At 43.1% G+C, this 15,882-nt stretch overlaps 1 protein-coding gene across 3 annotated transcripts in view; it reads right to left on the bottom strand.

The window, feature by feature from the left end:
• LOC122934979 (shieldin complex subunit 1-like) overlaps nucleotides 1-15,882 on the bottom strand; it is a 176,102-nt gene that overhangs the window by 85,238 nt on the left and 74,982 nt on the right. For all 3 annotated transcript variants that reach the window (XM_044290674.1, XM_044290672.1, XM_044290673.1), the window contains one exon: nucleotides 2,474-2,675. In XM_044290674.1, coding sequence (XP_044146609.1) covers nucleotides 2,474-2,654 — 181 coding nt within the window. In that variant the 5' untranslated portion in view covers nucleotides 2,655-2,675. The remainder of the gene's footprint in view (nucleotides 1-2,473; nucleotides 2,676-15,882) is intronic.

The raw sequence follows: 15,882 nt of genomic DNA, 5'->3' as shown, positions 1-15,882 counted from the left end.
TAGGCTTCGTTTACATCACCGTTCAGACTTTCCATTCTCCTGCCCCGTTTAGGGGCAGGAAAACGGAAAGGACGGATTCGGCACATAACTGAGCCCACGGGCCCCATAGACTATAATGGGGTCCGTTAGGTTTCCGCTCAGAAGAAGATTTTTGATCGTAGACAAAAGTTGTGCATGCAATCTTCTTCTGAGCGAAACCTAACGGACCCCATTATAGTCTATGGGGCCCGTGGGCTCCGTTCGTCTCAGTTATTTGCCGAATCCGTCCTTTCCGTTTCCGTAACAGGTTCCCTTTAAAGAACATATTAGGGAATTAGTGTTTCCCTAATAATTAATACACCAAAAACCTAATAGTCAAAGAAGTTACAACTTATGAGACTGTCCCCTGCATACATACTTGTTTGCATTTTATGCAAATTTATAGCTAAAAATGATGGAATAATAAACATTACTTAATCAGTCCCAGATTTTGCAACATCCTCAAGAGGGTGTTTAACATTAACAAAACATACATACAGTGGCTCTTGTTTACTTAAAAAAACTAAAAAAACGAACTAAAGTGCTCTAATTCAAACAAGAAATAGCACCACACTTGTTCATGGGTTGCATCTAGTATTGCAGATAGGCTCCACTAAAGTGAATATCACATAAAAGCTGTGAATACGTTTGAGGTTTATATTTTTTAAATAGAAACAAGCAGACGGGTTTTCTAATACTGGACAACCCCATAAAGCATCAGATCTTTTACACTTTAGTACTGAGTAAATATGACATATCGTTCTGGTGGCTTATTCACAAGTAATTGTACTGCTGAAAAAGAGTTGCAAACGTGGAAAGTGACTGCTCAGAGAGAACTGTCTTCTTGACTGTTGTGTACACAGTGCCACATCCTGGACACACAGGGATGTAGTCTCCTGCTTTGGAGTAAGCTCTAAAAAAACTAAAAAAAGACAGAATGTCCTCCGCTGCAATGGTCTACAACCATCTATTCCACACTTTATGGCGATCCTACCCAATTTCATTTTTGGGGTGTAAAAAACAAAAACATTTTTTATTGTTTCTTGAAAACTTTAAAAATGCTTTAGGGTTTATTCTACTACCGCGTTAAAGTTTTCCCTGGAAAACCCTCCATTGCTTTGCACCTTCGACAGGCTGGTACACCATACCATTTTCATTTACAGTTTTCAGAAATTTTAAAGGATGAAAAACACAGCAATAAAATGAGATTTCCAGATTCTGGATTTAAGGGGGTTATCCCATGATTAAAGGGGTTGGCCCATCTCAGACATTGATGTCATATCACTAGGATATGCTATCAATATCAGATAGATGCGGGTCCCAACTCTGGGGCCTGCTTCTATCTTCAGAATGGGGCCCCCAAAGTGAAGGAGAGCACGACGAGCATGCTCTCCATTCACGGTTTTGGGAATTCTGAAAATCGCTGAGCAAGCAACCAATGGCGGTGAATAGAGAGGACGCTGCGCATGCATGGCCACCTCTCCATTTACCACTATGGGACTGCTGGAAATAGTTGAGCGCTTGGCCATTTTCAGAAATCCCATAGCGGTAAATGGAGGGTGGGCAGGTTTGCGCAGTGCGCTCTCGTTCACTATGAGGGGCTCACTCTTGAGATAGGAGTGGGTCTCATACCTATCTGACATTGATGGCATATCCTAATGAATACCCCTTTAATGTAAAAAAACGAATACACAAAATATAGTACATGACAATCTCTAACAAAGCTAGAACCAGCCCCGTATCTCACATGGATCCAGAGATCTCCCCATTCATTGCTCCACTTGTACTACTAGATTTATATCAAGCTGACAACTTAAGGGCCATGTCCTTTCTGCTGCAGATCTCTTCCTGTCACCGCTTCTAACTTGTAGTAAGGGCTGGTGAAGGATGGAACTGAGCATGAGCGCCCACCTCAGCAATGTTACCGAGGTGGACGGAAAAACTAAGGAAAGGAACAAACAGCAGGTGGCGCTATACAGATATAATTTAATGAATAACTTGGTTAATTACTTGTAAATTGCAATCAAAAAAGTATTTAGATTCAGGTAACACTGAAAAATTTAGAATATTGTTTGCAGGAAACCCCTTTAAAATCCTCAAATGGGTCAAACTATGGGTCAGAGGATCCTGTCAACAGGTATCACTTCCTGGCTGGTTTGCTAGCCAACATTTTAACTGCATCAGTCATACAAACGACATACCATTGCGGTTTTCGTTCTTAATTTGAATGGAAATAGAAAAAAGTTCTTTAAAAAAAAGGGCAAACAAAAACTGCACTTTGCATTTGGTGGCACAATGTAATTTTCAAGAAATACAGTGTGAGTTTAAGTTTTATTCGTTGGCACATCTGGAGCAAATAGAATAGATACACTGCAATTACCAGAGAATGTATCGGATATGCGCAGGGCCTGCATTATGAGCACATTTCTATATAATTATACAGTAACTGGCTGACCTGTATTTTGCAGTGAGGGCAGCGAGGAAGCAGAAGTTAAAGTGGAGCAGACATCTTCTTCATATGATCTAGGTGAAGGCTCATGTGGCCAGGTAGTCTGTGATAGATTATATGTGCAGGACAGATCCAGGACACTGCTGCAGTCCGATGTCTGGCTCGGCGGTCTGTCTGTGGAATCCATTCCCCGGTCTCGAAAACTGGACTGGAAAACAAAAGCATAAAAGGTTCAGTTAGGACACGTCCTTCTATAAAGATCAGGATTGTTTTTCTTTGTATAATAACTGAACTGGGCAGATAGCCCCAAAATGATTCGTTTTTGGCCATCATCATACATGATCCTGTACATCACTATCCGTTCTGCTAAAGGCCTCATGCACATAACCATATCAGTATTTCGGTCTGCAAACTATGGATTCGCAAAATACAAATACCGTCAGTGCCCAATCTGCATTTTTCTTTCTGTCTTTAATAGAACAGAAATGCAGATCGGACATGGATGCAAAAACACAGGCCTTAAAGGGGTTATCCAGGTAAAGAAAATGAAGACCTATCCTCACGATAGGTCATCATTATCACATCGATGTAAGTCCCGGCTCCCCCACAGGGAAACGCTGCACTAACTGAACTGGAGCTCTGGTGAGCGTTGCGGGTTGCTTGCAGCTTTCCAAGCACAGCACCGTACATAGTATAGTGGCTGTACTTGGTATTGCAGCTCAGCCCCATTCACTTCAATGGGGCTGAGCTGCAACTAGGCCATATGACTGATGTACAGTGCTAAAAGACAAAACATGCAATGCGACAACTCACTGCAATATAGAGTACAAAATTGCATAATAAGATGAGAGATACTTGGCAAGTCGTTTTGTACAAAATTATTTGAGGCCGTCTGCCGCACGTCAAGGCGATCTCTAGTTAGACGGGTTCCTAACACTAAATTCTACCTGTTAAGTGCCATGACGGCTACCATACACTTCAGGGAGTGTAGGTTTCACATGCATACTGGGCCTGCTTCAATAACTGTCATTTTGGGTGCCAAAATGGCCTCCACTGCATCCAATGAGTGCAGGTACCAACATGCATGCAGGCCCACTCCACAACACCCCCGGTGCCAAATGGCCACCAAAGACTGCAGTGAGAGTCCACAGACTATCTCACTCCTGGTGCCAAATGGCTTCAGTGAGTGAGGGAGAGCAGGCACGACTATGTACTAACACTAATTAAAATCAGCCTATAGGGCAGACAGGATGGTCAGGAGTGCATGACTGAGGAGGCAGCCACACCTCCAGTACAAACTGCAAAGAAAGGCCAAAAAAGGGGGTCAGTCAGCACATACCAAACCGCAGGATGTACAGTGCTGTCACAAGGACTAGGAAGTGGCTGTGGTCCTCATCGAGTGCTGAACTCTTCTAACAGCTGATCGGCGAGGGTCTCGGGTGTCGGACCCCCATCGATCTGATATTGATCACCTATCCTGAGAATAGGTCATCAATATAAATTAGTGGATAACCCCTTTAAGGATGGGAGACAGATTGAAATCCGTTTTCCAACCACCTCCATGCAATTCAATGGGTCATGTAAAGAATGATTCAGAACTACGGATTTAGTTTTCAAGCATAAAAAAAACCTATATAAAAAAAAAACACAATAAAAGCTATAAGAAAAATAAATTGAAAACCAAAGTAATTCCGAATCAAGTGCTGTATAACAAGTGCCCCAAGAAGCCTACAGCGAAGCATGGAGATCTAGCAGGGTCACTTGAGTACTGCAGCGACTGTCGATGGGCGAGATACTAAAAACACTGTAAATATACAGGGGAGGAATAAAAACTGGCCGGTTTGGGCTCCTTGGTTATAGGAGTCATGGGGCCCTTACCGCCCACTGTTTAAAGTGAACCTGTCACCGGGATTTTGGGTATAGAGCTGAGGACATGGGTTGCTAGATGGCCGCTAGCACATCCGCAATATCCAGTCCCCATAGCTCTATGTGCTTTTATTGTGTCAAAAAAACGATTTGATACATATGCAAATTAACATAAAAGAGTCCTATCTTACTTGTGTGACCAGAGAAGAGTCATATTTTCAAGCTCTGACTCATCTCAGGTTAATTTGCATATGTATCAAATCGTTTTTTTTTACACAATAAAAGCACACAGAGCTATGGGGACTGGGTATTGCGGATGTGCTAGCGGCCATCTAGCAACCCATGTGCTCAGCTCTATACCCAAAATCCTGGTGACAGGTTCCCTTTAAGTTTCCTCTTTTCATTTGTAGACACTGCTTACCACTGTATCTAATTTTGCTAAGATCAGGTTTTGAAAAAAAAAAAACCTTTCCAAAACAGAACTTCTGAGGTCTGCTCCTATTTTTGCAAAAAACATATAGAGGACAACAGGCCACCGGCATAAAAAAGGCCATAGATAAATAGACATATTCACATAACCTTTGGAGATGGGAAGGATTATCATAGTCCTCCTGTGACAGAGGAGGAAACAGATTAGCTGTTTCCTTCTTCATGGCTGAGGAACGCATCCATGTACAAGAGCGCTCATGGCTGATCATTATCCTAGGAAAAGCAGCTACAAGGTGTTCCCTCTCCAGGGAGCTGTACGTCAGACCTTTGAAGGTTGCATGTATACCCCAGTTGGCCATCACTGGTGTGTGATAAAAATAATTGCATTGTGTGCCACACTGGGGACCAGGGCTGATGTGACTTAGGCCTCATGCACACGACCGTTGTTTTGATCCGCATCCGAGACGCAGTTTTTGAGGCTTGGATGCGGACCCGTTCACTTCAAAGGGGCAGCAAACGATGCGGACAGCACTCCGTGTGCTGTCCGCATCTGTTGCTCCGTTCCGTGGTCCGCAAAAAAAATATAACCTGTCCTATTATTGTCCGTTTTGCGGACAAGAATAGGCAGTTATATCAATGGCTGTCCGTGCCGTCCGCAATGGAACGCACGCGTACACCATACGTGTTTTGCAGATCAGGAATTTGCGGACCGCTAAACACACAACAGTCGTGTTCATGAGGCCTTATTCAAATCTGTGGAACCTTTACTGCACTATATAGTGTACCAAGTAAAGGGCAAAATGATCATTCTTAAAAAGACTGAATTAAAGGGGTTGTCAGGGTTAGGCCTCATGCACACGACCGTTGTGTGTTTTGCGGTCCGCAAATTGCGGATCCGCAAAACACGGATGGCGTCCGTGTGCATTCCACAATTTGCGGAACAGCACGGACAGCCATTGATATAACTGCCTATTGTTATCCGCCAAACGAACAAGAATAGGACAGGTTATATTTTTTTTGCGGACCACGGAACGGAGCAACGGATGCGGACAGCACATGGAGTGCTGTCCGCATCTTTTGCAGCCCCATTGAAGTGAAAGGGTCCGCATCCAAGCGGCTGTGGACCAAAATAACGGTCGTGTGCATGAGGCCTTAAATTTATTTTTTTGTACAATGTTAAAAAGAATTTTTATACTCACCATTTCTAATCCCCTCCTTTCAGGCAGCACCATTCCAATCCTCCCCACCGGGCTTTGTTTTCATGACTGCAGCCATTGACTGGCCTCAGTAGTCTTGTACCAGATACCGCTGAGGCCAGTGATTGGCTGCTGTAGTCACTCTGCTGCTCCAGTCCTCCACACAACGTCATGGAGGCAGTTGTGTGGAGGACTGGAGCAGCAGAGGGGAGTCGGAGTGGTGAGTAGAACTTTTTAAAATTATTTTTATTCAGTCCGTGTCTTTTGGGGGAAAAATGTACCTGGACAACCCTTTTAAGTCTAAACACCGTCATTAAGCATTTTTCCCATTTCACATGCATCATGCCTAAGTGGGTGTGGGTGCAGCCAGCCACACTGTTTGCTGTTAGGGTACGGCTCGACGGTGCGGCTGGCTGTATGTCTTCAAGCCACACCCACTTATGCATGTGCATAACATAAAATGAGTTTTGTGCATAAAACATTGACATTTTCAGGCATACAAATCGTTTGTATGACCTGTTGCTAGCAGGTTCATTATGTGATCCAATCCTCATACTGGATCCCATGATACATTGATCTGTACTTTGCGGATCTGCGGTTTGCAACTACAGAATGGATACAGTCATGTGCATGAAGCCTAAAACTTGCCAACTCTTACAGAGCTGTAATACTGCTGTATGCATGAGCCATCAGTGACATGAACCCTTTAAGGGCGATTTCAGACGAGCATATCCTGAGCGGAAAACACACTCCATGTCTGAGCGTGACTTCTCGTTATGGACCATGCTCGTTTCTCAGGATCACACAGCATTATAATGATTTATAATGCTGTGTGTCTCTGCATGGACTTGCTTCTACAGAATTATACTGAAATAATGCTGTCAGAAGTACGGTCGTGTAGAGACACACAGCATTATAAACGAGCAGTGTCCATAACGGGAAATCACTCTCACACAGCACAGGATGCGCTCATCTAACAGAGGCCTTAAGGGAACCTGTAAGGCTGGAGCTACACCTAAAATTTTTGTAATAGTTTTACTTGATTTTAACTACTGAGCTATAGCTGAAATCCACAGCAGTAAATTGAGTAGTGGTGGTGTGGGGCTACTAAATCACCAGCATGTAGTTATACAGCTGGTGTTTAGCTTTTGTAGGCCTCTTTCACATGAGCCATGCGGATTGGGTCAGGATCGGTTCACGGAAAAACAGATGGTTTTGCACGCAAATTCAATCAGTTTTTCTGTGATTGCGTTCAGAGTGTGCGTTTTTTCCATCCGGATTGCATGTGCTTTTGATGCACGGAAAGAAAAACTAAAGAATAACAATCTACATCTCCGAGTAATCATCATCTGAATGCCTTCCGTTTTTCACGCAAGCCCCATTCACTGCTATGGAGCAAGGGCTGAGTTAAAAACGCACAGTATCGTACATTCAGCTATTTTTCCTGAATGCAAAGATGATGCATCTGGATGGTAAATACTCTTGTGTTAAGGAGGCCTAAAAATGCCCGTCACAATAGGTCTGTTTCGTTATTATGCAGTAAAAGAACATATTACCTGAGAGTTCATTAATTACAGGGATGCCCAACCTGCGGTCCTCCAGCTGTTGTAAAGCAACACTCCCAGCATGCCTGGACAGCCTACAGATATAAGGGTATGTTGGGAGTTGCAGTTTTGCAACGGCTGGAGGGCCGCAGGACCCAAAACATAGTGACAGGTTCCCCTGAACTGGACAACCTAGATTACATTACATCACACCAATTTCCTATTACTAGCAGGTTGAAACGAGTAAAGCCAACTAGAGCTGGGCAGGCTGGCTGTACTGCCAACTATTGGCAACTTTCATGACACAAACAAGCATGACGGATGTCGACCACAGGCAGATATCTGTGGAAAAGTTAATCTGTCGTGATTTCTTTCGATTATTTATAAAGGTAATCCACGGCACTCCGAGAGTTTTTTGCTAAATAAATTTTCACATTTAATTGTTAGTTTACAGAATATCATTAATGTACATCCAGTGCAATTCATTTACACATAGTAAGTATTATGCCACATCAGACAGATAATTCCCGGACGTTTCTTCAGCGGGGTCTTAAGGCAGGGTAGAGAGGCAGGTGCAGGTATCGTTCTTAATTGTAACAGTTATGATTAAGAACGAGACTGTTCGAAGCACGTCAACTGTGCACATGACCATAGTTGGATGAGGACCCATTCATTTCAAGAACATGTCCTATTCTTGTCTGTTTTGCAGATGAGAAATGGCATTTGAAATATTCTGCGGGACCTGCGTAAAGGGAAAACGCGGGATGCACACAGCAGGTATCTGTGTTTAGCGGACCGCAAAAACTAATACGGTCGTGTGCATGAGGCCTTATCGAGAATGGAAAAGTAAATGTGTCAACTTACTTTAATTATCTTGAAAGAAGCCGAGCATTAATAGCGGTAATAAAACGAAGTGGCATTACATAACCAGAGAGCATTGTGCTGTACCTAGCGCTGAGGTTAGGAAACAGCTGCTGCCTTGTAATCAATGATTTAATAGACCTCAGTTCTATCCAGACTGCAGTCTACTGAAATCCGCAAAAAAGAAAAGCCTGGCAAGGAGTAATTGTCTCTCCTGCCAGCTCGCTCCTCCTTATCAGTGTCTACAATCTACATGGCACACTAAAACAAGAACATCTTAAAAACGTGCCTATACAGTATACGCCGCTCACAAGACTACAGACCCAGGGGATGTTAAATAACATACAGTTCTAAAAAAAATGATTCAGTGGTTGGCACCGGTGCCTTTCAGCCTAGAAGCCAGCTGGGGTTCTAGGTTCGAATCCGACCATGGTCAACATCTGCATGGAGTTTGTATGATTTCCCAGTGTTTGCGTGGGTTTCCTCCGGGTTCTCCCGTTTCCTTCCACACTCCAAAGACATACTGATAGGGACCTTAGATTGTGAGCTCCATTGGGGACAGTGTGATGCTGATGTCTGTTATGCGCTGTGGAATATAGTAGCGCTATATAAGTGCAAAATATAAATAAAGACCATATATTACATAGACTGAATAATACCATACACTCAGGGCCGGCGTCATAACCCGGCATCCCACTGAGCTGCTATGAGCACTTCCATCAATACAGATGGGAGCTCTCACTGCTGTCATTTCACTTACGCAGTACCTCTCTGGTGGGCCCTCTGAGCTGCAGAGACTCAGAACACGCCCCCTCTACACAGGACACATGCTGCCTGAGGAGAGAGATGCAGGGCTGGAGCTGGAGCAGAGAAGTGTGAAGACAGTCTGTGAGTGAGCCTGCACTGAGACTGTCTCTTGTCTGTGGGACAGAAGGGGGGACTCTTCGATCTGCTGCTGCTTCATTCTATTTAGTTGTGTTACTGTTTCATTAAGCAGTTTGTCTCCATGACACCAGCCCCCCCCCCCCACATATACTGTCCTATCTCATCCTCATGGGGCCCCTGCTGTCTCCTTTCCTTCCTCATGTATCCAGAGCTCCTGTTTCACCCTCCGATCTCCTATTGCTGCCCTGCACAGACCTCCTGCCCCTACTTCTTGTATGAATCCCCCTCAGAGCCCCTTCCACCTACTTGCTGTGTCCACCCCTCCTGTCCATCCAGGGCCCCTGTCTCACTCCTCTGCCTCTCATTATGGTGGCATCTGAACAGCATTCACCATAAGGACCTTCTAACGTCACAGGGTCACGTGACTGTGCCCCCACCCCGTACTGTGCCCCTTTATACCCTGCATTGTGCCCTCTTACCACACCCTGTGCAGTGCCCATATTCATTCCGGCTCACGTCCCATTTGTGCTATCCATTTAATGTATACCAAAAATGCGTACATTAACAGATGCCTCAGACTGATGCCGTACAGTGGCGTCCGTTCACCATACAATCCTCAGACTGATGCCGTACAGTGGCGTCCGTTCACCATACAATCCTCAGACTGATGCCGTACAGTGGCGTCCGTTCACCATACAATCCTCAGACTGATGCCGTATAGTGGCGTCCGTTCACCATACAGTTCTATTGTAAAAAAACATATACGTTAACGTACTGCATTTTTTACTTGACTCTGCAGGATATAAAAACGTGGAGCGCTGCACATTTGTATACATCAAACTGATAGGAAAAACGTGATGTGAACACACATTGGGGGGGAGGGGGGCGTACTAAAATTTGCTGTGGGGCCCAGTCAGTTCTAGCTACATCACTGCACATCTCCTTCTCTGCTCCAGGCCTGGCTCACTGCTGCAGTGGGCCGCCGGAGAGAAGGAGCGCAGGGAGCTGCGGTTAGTGATGGACAGGACCGCCAGCTCCCCTGCTCTCCAGCAATGATAGGTATGTGAGGGGGCCACTGGGGGGTCATTCATCACACTGTGAGGGCCCCTTACACAGTATAATGACTCCTAGTGCCCCCCATTTAGTATAATGATCCCCATTGACACTCCATTTAGCATAATGACCACCAGAGCCCCCATTTAATATGATAACCCCTCGTGCCCCCTCCATACAGTATAACCCCCAGTGTGGGGGGCGACTGGGGGTCATTATTCTGAATGAAGGGTCACTGTGGGGTCATTATACTGTGAGGGCCCTTTACATAGTATAATGACCCCCAGTGTCCCCCATTTAGTATAATGATCACCAATGACCCTCCATTCAGTATAATGACCCCCAGAGCCCCCTCCATACAGTATTCCCCCAGTGTGGAGGCTACTGGGGGGTCATTATTCTGAATGGGGGCGACTGGGGGTTATTATTCTGAATGGGGGCGACTGGGGGTTATTATTCTGAATGCAGGGCCACAGGTGGTCATTATACAGTGGGGGGGGGGGGGAATTGGGGGTTTATTATACTGTGTGAAGGGCCACTAGTAGTCATTATACTGTGTGAAGGGCCACTAGTAGTCATTATACTGTATAGGGGCCACTGGGGGTCATTATACTGTGTGGGAGCCACAGGGGGACATGTCAATGTAAAAAAATGCCTCATGGGGGCCCACTGGGATTTATCGACCAAGGGCCCACATGAACCTGGAGCCGGCCCTGCATACACTCTCCACACATGCAAAATTATAAAAATCTTAATAACAGGCTTAGGTGCAATTCCTAATAACCAATCTAGAAATGTAACCGACATCCATGGGGCCCTCACTGGGTTAGGCTTCGTTCATATCACCGTTCAGCCTTTCCGTTCTCCTGCCCCGTTTAGGGGCAGAAAAACGGAAAGGACGGATTCGGCACATAACTGAGCCGAACGGAGCCCACGGGCCCCATACACTATAATGGGGTCTGTTAGGTTTCCGCTCCGAAGAAGATTTTGAAGATTTTTGAAGCGGAGACAAAAGTTCTGCATGCAAAATTTTCTTCTGAGTGGAAACCTAACGGACCACATTACAGTCTATGGGGCCCGTGGGCTCCATTCGGCTCAGTTATGTGCCGAATCAGTCCTTTCCGTTTTCCTGCCGCTAAACGGGGTAGGAGAACGGAAAGGCTGAACGTGATGTGAACGAAGCCTTAGGCTAAGTTCACATCTCAGTAGATCAGTAGGCTTATATGCCTCTGTGAGCAATGCGTTTTTGGCAGCGAAAACGCTAACAAAAACATGCACAAAAATTCTAGTTATTTTAGCCCTTTCCAGCAGACTTCAATGGGGAACGCAGCTAAAATCCGCTTCTAAGAAGTAGCATGCCAATTGCAAATCAGCAATGGAAAAAAATGTCGTTTTGATCTCAGATTATGCCACTGAAAATGTCTGTTTTCCATGATGCTGTGGATTTTAACAGTGTGAACAAAGCCACTGATTAGCTGTTTGAAGGGCTGCGGCCTCCTTACAGTATACCAGGCACTGCGCCGTATATTGTACCCATTTTGAGCTTAAAATATATTTTTTAAATTGGTCTTTATTAAAAATATGGAATCCTTTTTTCTGTACAGAGCTGACATGCTCTAGTAGCACCCTTTGGATTTTCTTTCTTTTCCGTCAGACTAGGAGCAGACGGACTCCTTATCTCTGACATTATAAACTTATCTTACTGATAAGAATGTGGCTTAAATAAATGTTTATGACCTCTCAGTAGTTTAGAAATAAAATTTATTAGATGACACACAAAGTGAAAGTGAAAGTACCAGTCACACAGCTAGAAAAAGAGTTAACCCTTCGTGACCGAACAGCTCAATATTTTTAATGAAGACCAATTGAAAAAAAGATTTTTAGCCAAAGTAACATGCAATCTTAAAAAAAATTGCCTCCAAAGGTGTACATAGTCTTTAAAGTGCGTAAAATACCCTTACAACACAGTAAGTAATACAAAAAACAATTTTTGTCACAGGATGCACTATGGTCTTAACCTCTTCAGGACACATGACGTACCGGTACGGCATGTTGTCCTGATACTTAAGGACACATGATGTACCGTTACGTCATATATAGTTGTGATCACCGCCGCCCGGCAAATCATTGAGCAGGCACCTTGGCTAAATGCGCGGGGGGGTGACCCCCCCCCCCATGTCGGCGATCGCCGCAAACCGCAGGTCAATTCAGACCTGCGGTTTGCGGCTTTTACCTGTGGTTGCGCCGGTGATTGGGCGTGCCATCGGGTCCCCATGTGGCTGTAGGGGGGACCCGATGGCATGGAAGGCAGCGCAATGCCTTCCTTAGGCATCTGCGCTGCTATCCGGTGACGAGCCTGTGAGATCCAGCTCCATGGATCTCATAGGCCGGAAGCTGTATGAGTAATACTCACTGTATTACTCATACCGACAATGCATTCCAATACAGAAGTATTGGAATGCATTGTAAAGGATTAGACCCCCAAAAGTCGAAGTCCCAAAGTGGGACAAAAAATAAAGTGAAAAAAGAAAGTTTTCGCCCCAAAAAATTAAAAGTTTCAAGTAAAAATAAACAAAAACGTCATTTTCCCCAAATAAAGTTAAAAAAAAGGGTAAAAAATAGGGGGAAAAAAAGTATACGTCACCTCATCCCGCAAAAAATGAGCCCCTACCTGAGACAATCGCCCAAAAAAATAAAAAAACTATGGCTCAGAATATAGAGACACTAAAACATCATTTTCTTTGTTTTAAAAAAGCTGTTATTGTGTAAAACTTACATAAATAAAAAAAATACATATTAGGTATCGCCGATTCCGTATTGACCAGCTCTATAAAAATATCACATGACCTAACCCCTCAAATGAACACCGTAAAAAATAAAAAATTAAAACTGTGCTAAATAAACAATATTTTGTCACCTTGCATCACAAAAAGTGTAATAGCAAGCGATCAAAAAGTCATATGCACCCCAAAATAGTGTCAATCAAACCTAAGATAATCGCCCAAAAACTGAAAAAACTATGGCTCTCAGAATATGGAGACACTAAAACATGATTTATTTATTTTTTCAAAAATGATATTATTGTGTAAAACTTACATAAATAAATAAAAAGTATACATATTAGGTATCGCCGCATCCGTGACAACCTGGTCTATAAAAATACCACATGATCTAACCTGTCAGATGAATGTTGTAAATAACAAAAAATAAAAACGGTGCAAAAACAGCTATTTCTTGTTACCTTGCCTCACAAAAAGTGTAATATAGAGCAACCAAAAATCATATGTACCCTAAACTAGTACCAACAAAACTTCCACCCTATCCCGTAGTTTCTAAAATAGGGTCACTTTTTGGGAGTTTCTACTCTAGGGGTGCATCAGGGGGGCTTCAAATGGGACATGGTGTAAAAAAAAAAACAGTCCAGCAAAACCTGCCTTCCAAAAACGAAATGAATATTGAGTTTTGTTTGGCTGTTAACTATTGCTTTGTAACTGGAAAAAAAATATTAAAATTGAAAATCTGCCAAAAAAGTGAAATTTTGAAATTGTATCTCTATTTTCCATTAATTCTTGTGGAACACCTAAACGGTTAACAAAATCTGTAAAATCAGTTTTGAATACCTTGAGGGGTGTAGTTTCTTAGATGGGGTCACTTTTATGGAGTTTCTACTCTAGGGGTGCATCAGGGGGGCTTCAAATGGGACATAGTGTCAAAAAAACAGTCCAGCAAAACCTGCCTTCCAAAAACCGTATGGCATTCCTTTCCTTCTGCGTCCTGCCGTGTGCCCGTACAGCAGTTTACGACCACATATGGGGTGTTTCTGTAAACTACAGAATCGGGGCCAAAAATATTGAGTTTGGTTTGGCTGTTAACTCTTGCTTTGTAACTGGAAAAAAAATATTAAAATGGAAAATCTGCCAAAAAAGTGAAATTTTAAAATGATATCTCTATTTTCCATTAATTCTTGTGGAACACCTAAAGGGTAAACAACGTTTGTAAAATCAGTTTTGAATACCTTGAGGGGTGTAGTTTCTAGAATGGGGTCATTTTTGGGTGGTTTCTATTATGTAAGCCTCGCAAAGTGACTTCAGACCTGAACTGGTCCCTAAAAATTGGGTTTTTAAAGATTTCTGAAAAATTTCAAGATTTTCTTCTAAACGTCTAAGCCTTGTAACATCTTCCAAAAATAAAATATCATTCCCAAAATGATCCAAACATGAAGTAGACATATGGGGAATGTAAAGTAATAACTATTTTTGGAGGTATTACTATGTATTATAGAAGTAGAGAAATTATATAGAAGGAGACAAATTTTTTGTAAATTTTTTTTTTTTTTATAAATAAATATATATATTTTTTTACTTCATTATACCAGTGTCATGAAGTACAATATGTGATGAAAAAACAATCTCAGAATGGCCTGGATAAGTCAAAGCGTTTTAAAGTTATCACCACATAAAAAGTGACACTGGTCAGATTTGCAAAAAATGGCCTGGTCCTTAAGGTGAAATAAGGCTGTGTCCTAACGGGGTTAAAGGGCTTCTGTCACCCCCCCAAACAGCAATTTTCAGTATTGGACTTAATATAATTGCTAATGTACGCAGAGTCCATATATACCCCTCTTACCTCTGGCTGTGCTTTAAATTCTTTAAAAATAGTACTTTTGTGATATGCAAATTTCTTCACTACCAGCAAGTTGGGCGGTTAGTTGCTGGTAGCCGCCGCATCCTCGGTCTAAAAAAATGCCCCGTCCTCCACTTGATTGACAGGGCCAGCGAGCGCTCTCCTCCTTCTGCTGGCCCTGTTTGAAGCTGAAATCCCGCGCCTGCGCCGTACCGGTCCTCATTTGGCGCAGGCGCTCTGAGAGAAGGACGCTCGCTTGGCTTCTCCTTCCTCAGTGCGCCTGCGCCGATGATGTCAGCCCTACACCCGGAAGAGAAGACGACGGCATCGCTGGTAAGGAGGCGGAGAGTCCGGTGACGTCGCTGGATGCTTGATTCAGGTAAGTATTTGCCTAATAAGCATGTAGCCACTACAACCAGCAGCGAAATGGGGTGCCATTATTTTACAAAAAGTATATTTAGACACACTATACCACCAATGCTTATAAATAATATACCCATAATTAATAAATAAATATATATATATATATAATATACTGTATACACTATATATATTTATATGTGTGTACTATATATATATATATATCACACATATATAAATTATATATATATTCACATATATTTATTAATTATATATATATATATATATATATTTATTAATTATGGGTATATTATTTATAAGCCGGAACTGCCTGCCGGATCAGGCAATCTGCATGCAAACGGACAGCATTTGTAGACGGATCCGTCTCTCCGTTCCGTTTATTTATTTTTTCATATTTTTACCGGTCTGCGACGGATCTGGCATTGCTGTATTTTTAATGCTGGATCCGGCACTAATACATTTTAATGTAAATTAATGCCAGATTCGGCATTCCGGCAACTGATCCGTAATTTTAGACTGAGATAATAACGCAGCATGCTGCGGTATTTCCTCCGTTCAAAACGCTGTTCAGTGACTG

The sequence above is a fragment of the Bufo gargarizans genome, chromosome 4 (assembly GCF_014858855.1).
Source record: "Bufo gargarizans isolate SCDJY-AF-19 chromosome 4, ASM1485885v1, whole genome shotgun sequence".
Taxonomy (NCBI): Eukaryota; Metazoa; Chordata; class Amphibia; order Anura; family Bufonidae; genus Bufo; species Bufo gargarizans.
This window is presented reverse-complemented; position numbering and strand designations above follow the sequence as displayed.